At 51.2% G+C, this 16,838-nt stretch overlaps 1 protein-coding gene, 1 long non-coding RNA gene and 3 other non-coding genes across 5 annotated transcripts in view; all 5 read left to right on the forward strand.

The window, feature by feature from the left end:
- Prcd (photoreceptor disc component) overlaps positions 1-9,152 on the forward strand; it is an 11,454-nt gene extending 2,302 nt beyond the window's left edge. Inside the window, exons 3-5 of the mRNA XM_021211528.2 lie at positions 293-355; positions 708-804; positions 8,846-9,152. Coding sequence (XP_021067187.1) covers positions 293-314 — 22 coding nt within the window. The 3' untranslated portion in view covers positions 315-355; positions 708-804; positions 8,846-9,152. The remainder of the gene's footprint in view (positions 1-292; positions 356-707; positions 805-8,845) is intronic.
- A 3,292-nt stretch (positions 9,153-12,444) lies between these two features.
- LOC115065372 lies at positions 12,445-16,421 on the forward strand. The gene is made up of 5 exons (XR_003845159.1): positions 12,445-12,526; positions 12,922-13,102; positions 13,406-13,477; positions 14,661-15,086; positions 16,165-16,421. It is a non-coding gene; the product is annotated as an uncharacterized LOC115065372 (long non-coding RNA).
- On the forward strand, positions 13,249-13,322 carry LOC115065409. Its single transcript, XR_003845200.1, has one exon. It is a non-coding gene; the product is annotated as a small nucleolar RNA R38 (small nucleolar RNA).
- LOC115065408 lies at positions 14,883-14,958 on the forward strand. Its single transcript, XR_003845199.1, has one exon. It is a non-coding gene; the product is annotated as a small nucleolar RNA R38 (small nucleolar RNA).
- LOC115065410 lies at positions 15,301-15,374 on the forward strand. Its single transcript, XR_003845201.1, has one exon. It is a non-coding gene; the product is annotated as a small nucleolar RNA R38 (small nucleolar RNA).
- Positions 16,422-16,838: the final 417 nt, after the last annotated feature.

Here is a 16,838-nt window from a genome sequence, read left to right on the forward strand (position 1 = left end):
AAAAAAAAAAAAAAAAAAAAAAAAAAGGAAAAGAAAAGAAAAAGAAAAAAGGGCCTAGATCTCCTGACAAAAGAGAAAAGGCCAAACCTGGGGACCATCTGGGCAGCCTCGGCTGCTGCCTTCTAACTCCTCGGCACCCAGTTACCTGGAAGAGTCAGTCAGACAGAGCAAGGAGCAGGTTGCTGAGGGGAACCACCACAGGGCTGGCTGGGGTGGCACAGGTGGAAGTATGAGGAAGAGTCCCCAAGTTTAACCCTTCCATCTCCTGATGCCAGCACTTCCCTCTGTCCAGGGAGAAAGGACCCGTGAAGTAGGCAGTCCGGCTCTGGGAACTGCGACCTGTTGGCCCTGACAGGTGAGGTTGGGACCAGGAGCCATGGAGGGCAGAAGGCAGGGCGCTGGTCCAGCCATGTGGGGAGAGGGAGGAAGTCTTCAGTTCTCACCATCACTGGTGATGCGTGAGGCTGGGTTTATCTTTGAGCTTGCTACTTATGTTTCAGGCCGTGGAGCTGGGGCTGGTTTGAAGAGACTTGAGTGTGGTCCTGACATGTTTTCCAGGCTTGGGGGTGAGGTGGTAGCTGAACTTAAGTCCAGAGGGCAGTGTTGCAGACTTCTAAGGGAGAGGCAGTGGAATGGGCCACCCTGAAATACACAGCTCACCTCTGGGCACAGGGGAGCGTGCTGAACTGTCTGACTTTCTGTTCTAGCTGGAGTCCTGGTCCACCTTCCATCTAGGAAGATGTTGTGGGGCTGGGTGCAGCGGCAGGAGGGAAAATGGGAGAAACGGTCACGGTCACGGAGAAGGTAGGCTTCATCCACAGCCCCCAGGGCTGCTGCTAGGCAGGAAGTGACTCGGGCTCCTGAGCAAAGCTGGGCTGGCAGAAAGAACATGGGATGCTTAGACCTCCTAGGTTCTCATTTCTAAGGGACCGCCAAGCTGGAGGAGGGACAGAGAGGGGCTTCTCGGGGTTCTCCAGGTTCACTGAAGAGAACCCCAGCATCTCAGGCAAGGGCCAGGTGCAAGCAGAGAGCGAGAAGACTCCAGAACCAAGGGAAGGATACATGCTGGCTTGGGCTCAGTCATGAAGGGTTCCTCTATTCACTCTCCAGTTCAGTCCTGAGCACCACCCACAGTCCATACATACTCCACGGCACACACATGAGAAGACACAACCCGTTACCATGCTACTAGGTTGGGGGATCCAAGCTTAACCCCCGACTCAACTTTGCTGCTGATTGGCAAAAAGGGGTTTCTGTCGGCCTGGCCATCTGTTGGCTCAGGAGCTATTCCGCTAAACCCCTGTGGTCTAGGGCTGGGTTGTGTCGCTCTGCTTCCTGTGGCATCTGCTTCTTTTCAGTCCCGAGAACTCACCCTGTCATTGGCTGCGCTCCTGAAATTATCAGTAAGAAAGGCCAGCAGGATTTGTGACATGTCTGCCTGAAGCTGGATGGGAGCAAAGGCCAGCCTGTGCTCCGAATGTGCTTTGTGTGTGTGTGCATGCACGCAAGTGTGTTCTCTAGGTGGGCATTGGGCAGCGGAAGCGTGCATGCGTGTGTGTGTGTGTGTGTGTGTGTGTGTGTGTGTATGTGTATGTATGTGTGTGTGTGTTCTCTAGGTGGGCAGCGGAAGTGTGCGTGTGTGTGTGTGCATGTGTGTGTGTTCTCTAAGTGGGCAGTGATGAGTAGAAGCATGTGTGTGTGTACGTATGTCTGTGTATGTATGTGTGTGTATGTGTGAATGTGTGCATGTGTGTATTGTGTGTATCTGCGTGTGTGCTCTCTAAGTGGGCAGCAGTGACCGGGAGCATGTGTGTATCTGTGTATGTGTGAGTGTGTGTGCGTGTGTGTGTGTGCATGTGTGTGTATGTGTGTGTGCTCTCTAAGTGGGCATCAGTGTTCGGGAACATGTGTGTATGTGTGTTTATCTGTGTGTGTGTATGTATGTGTCTATCTCTGTGTGTATGTGTGTGTATGCATGTGTATATGTGTTTGTCTATCTGTGTATGTGTGTGTGTATGTATGTGTATATGTGTGTGTCTATCTGTGTGTGTATGTGTGTGTATGTATGTTTATATGTGTGTGTCTATCTGTGTGTGTATGTGTGTGTGTATTTATGTGTATATGTGTGTGTCTCTGTGTGTGTATGTGTGTGTGTGCATGCGCACTCTAAGTGGGCAGCGGCAAGTGGGAAGGAGAAAGCATGACGCCTTGTTTGTCACTCTGCTGACTGCTCAGTAACCCGGTGGCAGCCTCCCTTGCCCCCAGCTGCTCTGCCATTTCTGTCTTTACTGTCCTGCCTGATCCAGAGCAGAGATAAAAGCGCATTTCCGCTCCTGCTCCCAGATGCAGGCTTACCCTGCGGGCAGCTGCTCCCCACTGTCTGGGAGCCATTCATCTTCAAAAGCGCCCCCACCCAGCTTCCCACTGCCAGCCCAGCAGTGATGCCTCTGTCTAGCCAGTCTCTGCCCTTGACTTTCAGGCGGCAGAAGACAGTTCCCTAGACAGCAGGATCCCAGCGCTGTTCCACTTCAGTGGAGGGAGAGAAAGGATGAGAGATGCGGCAGCCAAGGGACCCACTGTTGGGGGGAGGGGGTGCCCACTGGGAGGAGTGGCTGGTACTGCCAGGAGCCTGGCTCAGGGATGTGCACAAGCGGTTCTGTGGGAACTGCTCAAGTAGGGCAGGAGGTGTATGTGTGTGTGTGTGGGGTCACACTAGGGGAAAGACCCTGCCAGAGTGCCCCTCACTCAGGCCATGAGCCTGTGGCCTCAGCTCCCATCAGCTCGTTTTCTCCTGGGAGGCCTGAGCCAGTGACAGGCCTATGAGGTTGATGCCAGAGGGCACTGTCCTAGGGACTCTGTCTTCTCTGATCCCAGCTTTGCCTTCACTCTCTAATCTAGTCACTGTGTTCCTGTCGCTTCATCCTTGTCTCTCCTCTCTGCCATTTCCAAGTTGCCCGCCTCCTTCCAATGATCCAAGAAATTGTCAGGCCAAGGTCACAGAGCGATACCAGGGCTGGCTCCCAGCCCAGCTCCACTTCTGACAGGGCAACACCTTCTCGCAGCACTGTTCTGTGACTCTCCTCTAAGGATCCACTCCGGGTGAAGGGCAGGGTCGGGATGGGAAGGGGATCACTGGCAGTGGGGGGTGTGTGTGTGTGACAATCCCTGGGACCTGGCAGCTGGGGTGCCATGTGGGCTGGGAAGGAGGGGTCCTCCCCCCTTCCCCAGGGAGCAGGCTGGCTTTGGTGGGAGCAGACTGTGTTTACACCTTCCCCGCACACCCAGCCCACGCTCGGCTTACTCCCAGGGCCTCTCCCATCCCAGGCTCTCTGTGCAGTTTGCACAGTTGCAGCTTTTGCGCAGAAAGTCCCCTCCCTCATAGGGCAGGCTCCTACTGCCCAGGTTCCCTTCCCTCAGCCCACTAACCCCCATCACACAGGTCATGGGATGATCTTTCAGATCCGGAGGCTGCCAGTTCATCCCTGGCCATGATGCTATCCTCACAGAGGTTAAGTCCTTCTTTTCCCGTTTCTGTAGAAATAGCTGCTGACTGGAAACAGGAGCAGGAGTATTCGGGTGCTTGGTAGACAGGGAGTTAAGGACAATGGGAGAGACAGAGGTGAGATGGAAGGATGGGCAGCGGCTCATGGCTAATGCAAAGGACTGGCTCTGAACAACCAGGGACCTAAGAGCAAAGGGGCTGGAGCCAGGGCCGCCACTTCCTTCCTCTGTGATCTCGGGTAGGGATAGCACGCCTCTGTGCTCGCTTCCTAATCTTTGAGACAGAGTTAGTTCCTTCTCTGAGGGTCAGCTGATTGTGTAGTGCTACACTACACAACACACACTAGAGAGTGCTGCGGGTGTGTCAGTCTTTGCACGTAAGCTACTGTACAGCTATTACAGTTCCCCCCCCCTTACCCCATGCTACTCCTCCCTTTCCTCCCCCCACATACCCGACAGCTGGGTGATGGGCAAATGAGACGAGGTGATGGAGGGAAGGACGGGTGAGAGCACTCAGGGCCTTTCTGCGTGTGGAAGGCTGTCTCAGCCTCCCATGACAGAGCAATCTCAGCGGTGGGGGGGGGGGGCAGAGGCAGGCGGATTTCTGAGTTCAAGGCCACAGCTGGGGGGGGGGGGGGGGGGGACAGGAGTCGGCCGCCCTGGTGCCTCCCCTCCCTTGTCTGGAGCCAGCTGTCCTGGTGCCTTCCCTGCTTGTCAGAATGTCAATCTCTCTGCTGGTGAGAGCCTAGGTGACAGGAGAGGGCTGCTCTGAGCTGCAGGGTGGCCAGAGGCTGTGGCCTGAGCAGGGAGTGCCGCTGTCTGCTGTTTCCAAGGTGGCTGACACTCAGGACAGCTGCCAGTCTCTCCTGGAGACAGTAACATGACCAGAGAATGGATGAGATGCTGTGTGTGTGTGTGTGTGTGTGTGTGTGTGTGTGTGTGTGTGGAGGGGGGGGGCGGTGAGCAAGGTAGTGGTTCGAATGGCTTCTGCAGCCGCTGCGGTGAGGTTCTGCCCCGTGCCACCTTAAAGTGCAGATATGACCCTGGGGGGCACCCACCCATCCCAAACGTGTAGCGCAGAACTGTCCTGTGATGGGGATACGGCAGAGGTGCTGGACAGTACTAGACTAAGTGAAACCTGCGACCATTTGAGGCCGGCAAGGGCAGACGGAGCACTGGAGCCCTTCACTCTCCCAGCCCTCTTTTTATGCTCTCTGCTGGGCTTTGTTGTTAGGGAGAGGCTAGTCCTTATGCTGAAGGAACGTGTCGTTTCTTTGTGAGCCTGAAACTAAGGAGGCCGTCAGAGTGGGTACGTTCAGGCTTATCTTAACAGAATGCTAATGACACTAAGAATATTATTAATGATGGCTAACATGGACCACACTTATTACATGCCAGGCACCCCGCCCAGGGCCTTATTTACAATCACAGTCTCATTGATAAGGCAGAATTGTTGTTATCCTCATGTGCCCAATAAGGAAAGTGAAGTTCACAGAATCTGTTCAAGGTCACAGCTGGCAGTGAAGCCAGGACCTGTGTCTGGGAGTCCGATGGCGAAGCTTCCGGTAGAGAGGTCTTGAATCGGCAGATGGGGGCTACAGAGAAATTCCAGGTCCAGCTTTACCGACAAGGACACAAGGCCTGGAGCTACGGACCTGCCTGCTATGGCTGTCTGTGCAGCGGGCCGGGGGCCACAGAGAGTCCTTCTGTTTTCTCTTCAGGCACATGTCAATCAAAGGCAGGCCAGACCCTGGGATCTGAAAGGCTTTGCCAGCTGAGGAGGGCAAAGAGAGTCTGCCTCCGTAGGATCCTGCAGTGCCCCTGAAACAGGAAGTGGTGGCCCCTGGCAGCGATGGCAGACAGCAAGGCCATCACTCCTTGTCACTGTCTCTGTCACTCTGTTGCCTCCTCCAGCTAGGGTCAGGACTCTGGGGAGAGAGTGACAGCCAGCAGCCTGTTTCAGAGCAGGAGGGCTGAGGAGGGCGACAGCTTTGGTTGGTTTGTTTGCCATGAGGGGGGCATGGAGTGTAAGAGGGCGGCTTCAAGGATCCATTAACCGCACTGGGAGTGCAGAACCTCTCCGTGGGGTACCTGTGCCCCCTGGTAGGGGGTTAGGACCCAGGTGTGGCTATGGAAATTCAAACAAATAGAAAGGACTTTAGGACAGACTCTGAGCATATGGACCACACACACACACACACACACACACACACACACACACACATCAATTTCAAAAACAGAATGAAGAACTTTTACAACTCAGGGGTTGGAGAGCAGGCTCAGCTGTTATGAGCTGCTCTTCCAGGAGACTGGAATTCTGTCCCCAGCGCCCCTGGGCAGCTCACAACTGCCTGTAAGTAGCAGCTTTAGGGGATCTCACGACCTCTTCTGGCCTCTGGACACCGGGCTAAGCTGATACGCACCCCCCCACACACACACACAAGGAAAGATAAAATATTTTTTAAACAAACTTTTACAAGAAACAAAAGCAAAGCAAGGCTGGGCTGTGCTGGTGCGCTCCTTTGCTCTCAGTATGGCAGAGGCAGGGGCATCTCTGAGTTCAAGGCCAGAACTGTTAAGGGCTGCACAGAGAAACCCCGTCTTGGAAAACCAAAACCAACCAACCAAAGAAACAAAAAAACCTTTACAAGTCAACAATTAGTACACTTTCTAAAAGGGGGGGGGGAACGGTTTTAATAACTACTCTACCAAAAAAAAATATATGATTATAGCCAATAAGTTCAAAATCAGCAGCTGAGATGCACCATTCGCTTATCATAAGAACGCAGTGTACCTGAAACCCTTCCCTGCAATCTCTTGGGAACTTAGTGCTGTGGTGTCTTATAGCGTAACCCAAGAACAACAAAAACTGACTTTACAAAAGCGCTGGCTTCTGTTGACTTTTGCTAATAGCAGTGCCACACTGAAAGTAACCCACAGATCTATCAACAGGCATCCATGGGTAAATGGAGGTATGTGTGTTCAGTGGGGTAACACCCAAACACAAAACCAAAATGAGGTATGTACCTAAGGGACAGCGCAGGGGGTCAGGAAAGCAGATACAGAGGACGGGCTCATCTGTGGTCACACGTGTGAAATCTAGGACCAGGCAAGAGCCATTGACAGGGACAGGAAGCAGAGCGGTGCTGGCCCAGACCACACCTGGACATGGGCACCGACTGCACAAACTAAGGAAGAGCCTTGTGGGTGCTCAGGGGAGCGAGAATGTTCTGGATCTTGATGGGACTGTGCTTATAGGCATGTGTCTGCTTACTGGATTCTGACAGGACATTTTGAACATATTTTATTCTGTGTATCTCATACCTCAATAAAAATGGCTTCTTCCGTAGCTAAAAGCAAAACAAGGATGAAGACATGATCATTCTTTGTTCACGGTCCAGGAAAAAAAGGCAAAATATAAATAAGCAAATGTGGCACCAATCTCTTGATCCTAGACAGCAGAGGAGCTGATGATGGGGTCAAAGCCAGGCCATGCAACTTTAGTGGGATCCCATCCCCCACCCCCAAAAAGATAATGACAGGGGAGAGGAGGGCATTTGCCTCACAAGCCTGAACCTTGGGTGGGTTCATGGCCCAACAATGGAAGGGGGTGGGGGAAGGAGGGAAATTATGATAAAATGTGGAATGGAGCTGGGGAGATGGATCAACACTTAAAAGGACTTGTTGCTCTTGCAGAAGACCCAGGTTTGGTCTCCAGCACCCACATCAGGTGGCTCACAACCGTCTGTAACTCCAGCTTTAGACCTGACGTTCTATATCCTTCACAGGCCTCTGCACACACATACACACACACACACACACACACACACACACACACACACACGGTGCACATAAGTTCAAACAAGCACACAAACACTCACATAAATGAAGCAAATACTTAAAAAAACAGTGGGGTAAAACAGGAGTTTGTGTGCCCTTAGCTCTGTGCCAGGCACTACGTAGGTGCTTTGGATACACAGTCTTAAAAAAATCCTGTGAGATTCAAATTATCACGCCTCATTTCTCCCTCATGGTCAACACGAGGGCTTGAAGCTGGGTATAGTAGTGCTTGTCTTTGATCCCGGCACTTGGGAGGCGGAGGCAGGCAGAGCTCTGTGAGTTCTCAGCCAGCCTGGTCTACAGAGTGAGTTCTGGGACAAGCAGAGCTACACAGCGAGAGCCTGTCTTGCAAAGAAAACAAAAACAAAAAAAAAAACAGAGGCAAGGGTAGACAGGAAAAGTGAGTCCCTTCAAAGTTGTTCAGTCTGGGCTCAGGTGAGCTGGGATTCTCTTCCAGCCTGCTTCCATAACACCTGCCACAGTAGAGGTGCCACAAGGAAGGCCCCGGGTGCCGCAGCAGCGTGGCAGCCCAGCCAAGAGCACACAGAGAGGTGTTTGAGATGAGCTGGAATGTGCCGAGCAGAGGCAAGGATGAGGGGAAGGGAAGCCAATGCAAAGGGAACCAGCAAGGCTTACGCAACATGGAGAAGGCAGGCAGGGATTTCCCGGAATGCGGGGACAAGTCCGGGAAACAACAGATGAGGTCCAGACAATACGACGTAGTCTTCAAACTTGTTTGTTTTTAAAACTCTGGTTTTAAGTGGCAATTTTATTAGAGGAAATGGCTTTGCAGATAAGGTGGGTGAAGGCATAGCTTTTCTTCCCGTGTGTGTGTGTGTGTGTGTGAGTGTGTGTTTGAGACAGAAACTTATCGTGAAGTTCTGGCTAGCCTAGAACTCACTCTGTAGACCAGGCTGACCTTAAACTCACAGAGATCCACCTGCCTCTGCTTTGTGAGTGCTGAGATTAAAGGTTTGTGCCACCATGCCTGGCTTCTTCCTGGGAATTCATCCTTCTTTCCTTCCTTCCTTCCTTCCTTCCTTCCTTCCTTCCTTCCTTCCTTCCTTCCTTCCTTCCTTTCCTCCCCCCCCCCCTTTTTTCCCCTGACACGGGCTCTTTGTGTAGCCCTGGCTGTTCTGGTCACTCTGTAGACCAGACCAGGCTGGCCTCAAAGTGCTGGGATTAAAGGTAAAGCCACCACACCTGGCTTCCAGGGAATTCTTTGTGAGGAAATGGGAATCGTGGGTATCATTTAGGTTAACTAGAACCAGACCCCTCAATAGAACCCACAGCCTGAAACTTAAACAATAACACTTCTTTCTTACATCTCACGCTCTGTATTTCACTGAAACTTTTAAGGCATATCCCACATACAGAGATAGTAAACATGAAAGTGTATCTTTAAACCAAGGAGAGATGAAAGCCAAGGGTCTCAGGGCTGGCTCTCTCCAGCAGTTGACCAGCAGCCTCAAGGACTCCCTTCTTCTCTCCAATCCATCCTCAGAGGGATTTGGCTCTTGCTCTGAAGGGAGCCTCAGAGATTCCAGACGGCCGCGGCAAGCCTGTCTCTACGATGTCCCAGAGCCAGAAGAGAGGCTGTTGTTTGTAAAGGCAAGAAGAATTCCCCAAACTTGGCCAGAATTGTATTGTAGACAAGATGGAGGAGGAACAGCTTCCAGGAAGGCCTCCAACATGCCTGCACACAGACGTACTTCCTGTGAAAGTATTGGTGCAGATGCTCCGAGTGTAAGCAGCCAGTGTCTTGGAGGCATCACCAACCCTCCTTCATGACCTTATTAATAAAATCCAAGATACCCTTTGCAATTAAGAAGGGAACATCAATACTGTAAAGACTGCTTTCTTGCTATGGGTTTCAGAAACCGCATCTTTCTCAAATCCTGTCAGTGACTTCCTCAGCTGACTAAATTTCCCCTGTGCAACTCACAGCCTTGGGGGTGATAGTCAGCTTGCCAGTTTCCCACACTTAGCGCTGGACTGTGGTGCTTCACCTGATAGCTGTAATCTGCACTTGTAGATCTCGTAGAGTGGTTATGGGATTCCACTGTTCACACGTCTCAGATGCACTGGATCTCAGCCACACCGGAGGCAAGTGGGATCACAGTAACATTAGCACTTCATTCTGAGCGGCTCTGTCCTTGGCTGCTCATTCAGGGATTCTGATGCAGCCTTTGAAGCCTCTCCAGTTATTTCTGGACTGCCCACAGAGTTGCGCCTCCTGTGTGCTCAGGCACAAGGCCTTGGAGTTTGCTCCAGCCTCGTGGCCACTGCCCAGCTGCTGGTGGTACCCTTACTGGTCGTGTGCCTGTGGCTGTTCCGCAACTGAGTTGTGCAGGAGAAACTGTGCCCTGTCAGGTGTGAAACCCCACACAGAGACCTACAGGCAGAATAGTGGCCTTTCTGCACACTGGGTGGCAATAGCCTGGAGCCCTGAGATAGCAGGGGATGCCAAAGCCAGACACCAAGAGGCTCCTACAGAGGCTCATCCTCAATTCACTATGCCACCACGTGGCTCAAACCAGCAAAGCAGGTGGCCAGCATCCTTGTGTCAACGTTACTTATTAGTCTCCAACCACCTCTGGAAAGACAGAAAATTGCAACTGGGGACATGGCTCAATAGGTAAAGCACCTGCTACACAAGAAGGGGACAGGAGACCAGATCCCTGGTGCTCACTAAGAAGCTAGGTGAGGGGCTAGAGAGATGGCTCAGTGGTTGAGAGCATTTGCTCTTCTAAGGGACGCAGGTCCTAGTTACAGAAACCAAATGGCACCTTACAACCGTGACTCTAGATCTGACATCCTCTTCTGGCCACCATGGGCACCAGGCACACACGTGGTGCACAGACCCCCACACCACACACTGCGTAAGTAGACAGGCAGACAGAGCAGCAGCAGGAGGTGGGAACAGTGTCTGTAGTCCGAGCTCTGGGAAAGCGGAGACACAGGGAATCCCTGAAGCTCTCTGGCCAGTCCGTCTGGCCAACCTACAAGCTCTAGAGTTAGTGAGAGACTTGGACTTAACACCTAAAGTGAAGAGTGACTGCGAAAGACACCCAGAGTTGCTGTCTGACCTCTACATGCACCCACATACTCATACACGTGCACCTGCATACATGTTCATACCCACACATACACATACATTTTTTTAAAGACACAAATCCTCCTCTGTTCTTCTTCTCCCCCTAGAAGAGTTCTATTCACTCAGCGCATTAGCAACCCAATGATAAAAACATAAACTCTGCAGGCTGAGATCAAGCCAAGTCTGCCAGTGAAACTTTAAACAGCACCTCACGTCTCGATAGGTGTCTTCTCATCTGTCAGATGGGATAGTCAAGGGCTTCGGAGATAGCGAGGATTAAAGGGCCCGAGACAGTGAGCAGCCACCTAGCAAATCCCGTCTTGTGTTAACTACCATTATTATCTTGTCTGCAGAAGGCCACATGCCCACGAGTTTCACAAGCGGCGTTGGGCAAATTCTTGAGAATTCCCCCTGCAAGTCTCACATGAAAGAATTTAGTGTGCTGAGGGGAAATGCATCCTTCCCGTCAGAATTCAACAAGATAATCTGTCTTCAAGGGTAAGGTAGAAAATTCAAGGGCCTGAGTTCTTGCTGAATACATTAATGATTATCTCCTTGGAACATTCTGTGAGAAAGACACAGTCCAACACTAAGCCCAGCACTGTGAGGGAATAAAAAAAAATATTAAGAGAGCCCCTCACCCCTGCTACTGAAGCGCTCACAATTAAATTAAAGGAGAGAAATATACACGAATGTGGTCGTTAAGAGTGAGTAATAGATTTCCACATTAAAAAGATGATACAGGCTAAATGCTACAGAGTCCCGTTTGAGGAGAATGGGGTGAGGGTCATGAATAAAAGGCTCTCGATCTTGCACATTTAAACTAGCTTGTAAATAGGTATAAGTTCTGGCCCTGCCTTGCCCTTTTGCCCTATTTAAAAATGAAGTCAAGATGCCCCATGAAAAATGATACTCAAAACGAACCAGGCAGGCTCGAAAGGCATGTAAAATACGCCCATGAAGGAGGAAGGGGTCCCTCATTCAGGAATCCTGTCAAGTCTCTTGCCATCAGAGAAGCAAGCATTCTGGTATAGTTACCAACTGCTGAAGGCCCTTTTGCCCTTCCCAGATATTAAACTACAATTTTCAGCGACTCTCACCAATTACACCACCCCCTACCCCCACCCCATGCAACCTGTAGCGACTTGTGTCTACAATTTCACCCAAAGCTTCTTTGGGGCCAGCACACCTTATTTCACTTACCAAGATAGCAAGAAAGTGGGGAGGGGGTGTCTCCTAGCAACCTTTTAAGATGTAATTCAGGAGCTACTAGAATAGTATACATGGCTAACGCAATCAATTGCAACTCTCCTTGAGCCCATTCCCACCCTGGGGTATGCGTTCTTCCTGAGCGCCTCTTTCTCCTAATCCTCACACTAAAACCCTCTATTAAAATGGGTTTTATCTCCAACTTATACCGGCTAGTCCTCAGCGCTGTTTTCATTGTATCTTCCCCGCGAGAACAGTGCCACAGGCAGGCGAATACCCGCTGCTGCTGCTGCTGCTGCTGCTGCTGCTGCCGCCGCCGCCGCCGGTCGCCCCTGCAGCTCTCGAGCGCCCCCTGCCGCCCGCACCTGCTCTCGCCCCCATCTTAATTAAAAGCTTTTGCCGATTCCTTGGGACTCTCTCAGGACTTCACTAAGGAACTAAGCCAAGTGACATTTCTCCACCCCAGATAAAATCTACAGCACAATTAATAACGAGCCTCAGTTTCCTCTACGGTCCCTGAACCCTCGAATATTCTCCACCTCCCCAAATTTAGTGAGGGATCGCCGAAGTTCTCCACAGCCCAAACTCCTCACCCCGAACCCTCTGCTGCCCCTGGTGGCTGCCACCATCTTACCCCTTCTCTTCACTCAATCTGAGGTGAGACGACCTATTCTTGGCAACGGTAGCTTTAGAACTACAATTCCCATCAAACCTTTCTGGACATCGCGAGAGTTCAGGCGAGACTTGGCGGGGGGTGGGAAGGGAAGACTGCGCGCAAGCGTACTCCCGTCCTTTCCGAGGTCCTCTGCCGCGTGTTTGGAAGTTATGGCCGCGCCGGTCCGTGGTGCTCTTCGTGAAAGGCCTAGGCTTTGGGTGATGGTAAGTTGTGGAAAAGGGAGGATGAGGTTTTTCCTACACATACCGTCGACACGCTTGCTCTCTCCGGAGGTGACATGACGACGATCAGCCCTTTCCTTTGCTATTGGGGGCCTTAGGAGGGCTGAGACTCTGTCTAAGGAAATGCTCTCCGGACTGCGAGACGTTTGATGCGGACGGGATGAAGCCCTTTTTGGTCTTCGATCTCCCTTCTCTTGGGGCGGGGGGCGGTCTGTGACCCACAGCCAGCCATGTGCTCAGCTCTGCCCTGGGGTCTCCATTGCGGGTGGTGGCCTTGGGTGAGCACGTGTGACCCCTGCTAACTGCAGATTGTCATGAACGGATTGTAAAGTGAAAATCCTTAGCTCTTACCTGGCATAACTTCTCCTTCCCCGAAGGCGCGCCTTAGGCACTCGGGAGACGAGACGCAGGTTCTGTCCCAGAAGCAATGGCTGGATCCTTCCTGAAAGCCATCGATGTGACCCCGGCAGAAGGCATAGGTAGACGGTGGGCATCTGCCCCAGACATAGTTCTCAAGTTCAGCCAGAAGAATGCGCGTTGAGCCCTCCGTCCCTTTCGGTAAGGGTCCCAGACAAGTCCAGAAAGGGTCTGTGCCCGTGTAATTTGGGGCTCCAGAGTGTCGTTCTGGAACTCAGCGTGGTTGCCAGAACCGCATTTCCAAAAATGAGTTGGGTTGGCTCGGGGATTTGGGGGCCTCTCGCTGGTCGAGCTGAGGATGATTTGTTATCCCTGTCTGAAATGACACTTTTGTGAAGAGTCATGGTTTACTGAGGCTCGACTTTTTTGAGGCCTGTTTTGAGAATGATCACAGTAAGGTTGCTTCTGTTAGAGTGACGTGGGATGTCTTTATTACGCCTTCAGATGGAGGTGTTGTCTCCAGGAAGCATCGTCGAAAGGTGTGGTGCACAAGGGCCTTCAGGATGCCTCTGCCTGGTAAGAGCCTCATAGGGTCGCAGGGGTTGTGGCTGCTGGGGGGGGTTGGTTGTTAGGTTGGGGGTAGGGTGGGGGTTACTGGTGTTGCAGGATTGATTGTCCACAGGTGGCCATGGTTCTGCTCACAGCTGCCCTTAACATTTGTGAATATGAAATTGTTCCCCACTTAACTGCTAAGTAACTGACATTCAGTGGGTTCTGGTTCTTTTGTATATGCGTGTGCCACTGCTTGTATCTGTCCCGTTGACTTTCTGAGTTTGGTCTCCCATTTAGCCACCAAACTGTCTTTTGGCCTAGAAATTGGGTTAAGTAAAGATTTGGGCCTGCCACCTGGTAGTGGCACAGAGCCTTGCCTTCTGTAACACAGAGTCACTGGTTTCCAAACCTGGATGTATCTCAGAACAAGGAAAAAGTATTAAAATACACACATGTCCTGGGTCCACCCTGGTCCGTGGATGAGACCGTTGTGGAGTGGAATTAAGAGTCCTCAGGGTCTGAGCAGGCATGTAGAAACGGTTCGATGACCGGCTCTACTTCCATTCTCTCAAAGCAAGACCAGAGCACTGGCTACTTGTAAGCGCTTCCTGAAATAGGTTTTTTAATCCTCAGTCTTAACAGACAACCACATGCTTTTGCACATGTAGGTGGGGAAAGGAGACACTCCTTTGTATAGTGTCACCTCTTGGTGGCAGGTGTGGTAATGGCTGCTCGCTGTAGTGGGTGACCTGTACCATTTTAGGGATTCCACTGATAGTCAGGACAGACTTGTCAAAGACTCTGGCTCAGCTATAAGGCAGATGCTGCTGAAGTGACCTTTCTCACTCCAGAGCCTTCCCGTGTACCTGGATTGGCTTTGCATTTGTTGTGGAACAGGGGCTGGGTTCAAACTCATAATTCTGTCTTGGCTTCCTTCCTGTTAGTCACCTTGTCTTTAAGAGGACAGGGGTGATTAGAGAAATGGCTTAGTGGTTAAGAACATTTGCTGAATCTTTTTAAAAAACTTGTAAAGAGTTCTCGTGCACAAAGGCTGACCTGTGGGAGCTGAGGCCATGATGATATAAAGCTATCTGTCTGAAGGCCTTTCTGTGTGGAGTGTGGATGCCTGAAAGTCAGCCTTCCGGGCTTGCCGGGCAGGTTCCACGAGAGTTTTTAGTTAACCTCGTGTGTGTTTGCTTACTGATAGGTGTTGGCTGCGCCTCAGTTTCTGGGCCTGCAAGTGGTGTTGATGCAGCCTCACAGGCGCCAAGCAGTCCCACACTTGGATTTTCTCCTGGACTCAGGATGCCTGTGAGCAGAAGAGCTGGCACAGAGGAGCATCCGTGCCGACCAGGCCTGCACCCTGGCTGAGGGGTGTGCTAAGTGCAGGCAAGTTTCAGCAGGGTTTCGCTTGTTCCCTTGTTACTGATTGAGCTGAGGATGATTTAAGTTATCCCTGTCTGAAATGACACTTTTGTGAAGAGTCATGGTTTACTGAGGCTCGACTTTTTGAGGCCTGTTTGAGAATGACCACAGTAAGGTTGCTTCTGTTAGAGTGAAGTGTGTTGTCTTTATTGCTCACTCAGATTCCCAGTCGGCGCAGAATCATCGTGGAAAGGGATGTCTGTACCTGGTAAGAGCTGCTTCATAGAGTCGCAGGGGTTGTGGTTGCTGGGAGCGGCTGGTCTGTTAGATGAGGGGTTGCCCTTCCTCCCTTTTTTTAGTCTTACTGTATAGCCCTTGCTGGCCTACAACTTGTTAATGTAGACCTGGCTGACCTCAAACTCAGTTTGTGGCCTTTTAGGTGCTGGGGTTTTTATGTTCTCATTTTGTGTTCCCAAAGGCCCATAAGCCTATGATGGATTGGTTATCCCTGTCTGAAGATTTCAGCTGAGGGAAAATACTCTATTCTGAGGCTTAGAGGTGTGGCTCCATGCTTGAAGAAATTTGAGCTTTTGAAGGGATCAAGTTAAATAGACTCCATAGCTAGCTGTGTGCCAGCTTCCCAAAGCCTAAGGTCTTTGCCTGTTAATCCTCCTCCTCGAGTGCTCTGAGGGCAAAGTCCCTGAGTTAGCAGAAACGGGCGGGTTGCCAGCACCGGTCCTATGCTCACTCGAGTGAGACATGCTGGAAATGAGTGTGTTCCTTTAGAGAAGGCAGGAATGTAAGGAGTGCCATGAGAACACTTAACAACTCTGTCCTTGCCTCTAGCAGTGCTGACATTTAGATGGCACAGAGGAACAAGGGTGGCAGGCTTGGGAGGGGCAGGCTCTGCTCAGGCCAGCCTTAGTAATGAAGTGTACTCTGTCCTTTCTCTCCTGTGGAAACTGGGGGATGGATACGGACTTACACTAAAGTAGCGGCACTTGTGGGAATTCTCTGCAGGCAAGAGTGCAGGGTGGGTCTGCTCGCCTTTACTTCTGAGTGGACTTAGGTCCAGGTCCTCGGGGATTTGGTTGAATATAAATACTCTGATGTTTCATGAGAAACCTTTTTTTGGCCATTTACCAGAAACTTCTTAAAACTTTTTTTTTAAAAAAAAAGCTAGCAGCCTGCTTCTGAACTTGGCTAGTGCCTGCCTGTGTGCAGCGCACACAGTGCCTGGTGATGGCGGCTGGAATCCCAGGACTATCTGATAATGCTTGTTCCTAAAGTTCGCAGTTTTGATCACTTAGCTGCCGGTCTCCTTCAGGTTCTTTCCTTGTTTCTAGGTTATTGCCCTGTAGTGCCAGAGAGAACCACATAGCCTGCTGCTGCTCCTGCCTTTAATTTCCCAGAGTCATCAGACGACCTTGGAGTTTGTTCTGCAAGAGGAGCCAGTAAGGCCTCGTGACTGGTCACCCTCAGAAGCCTTTGACAGCTAGCTGGTGAGGGCGCTCGGTCAGAGGCCCTGGGGAGGCCCCTGCTGAGCCGGGAAAAGCATTTCTCACAGTGGATTTCCTGGGAAGTCGGGGTGGGCTTTGTACTTTGAAGCACAAATAAACTTTATAAAATTTAACTTGGTAGTGTTGGTATGAGTGAGCCCTAGAAATACTTAAGGACCATTCCAGAATAACACTTGCACTGAACTGTAGAGAATCAGACCTTTTCTATTGACTTGCTAAAATTTACTTGTCACATAGGTTAACATTGCACACCACCTCATCTGGCGGTAATGGGCTGGAGGGCACAGGCCACTCTTGCAGAACACATGGGTTCAGTTCCCAGCACCTGCATGGGGCTCAGAACCATTGGTAACCCTGTCTTAAGAGATCCTTTGGGGGCTGGTGAGATGGCTCAGTAGGTAAGAGCACCCGACTGCTTTTCCAAAGGTCCAGAGTTCAAATCCCAGCAACCACATGGTGGCTCACAACCATCCTTAAGATCTGTCGCCCTTTTCTGGAGT

This window comes from Mus pahari, chromosome 14, assembly GCF_900095145.1.
Source record: "Mus pahari chromosome 14, PAHARI_EIJ_v1.1, whole genome shotgun sequence".
In the NCBI taxonomy this organism is placed as follows: Eukaryota; Metazoa; Chordata; class Mammalia; order Rodentia; family Muridae; genus Mus; species Mus pahari.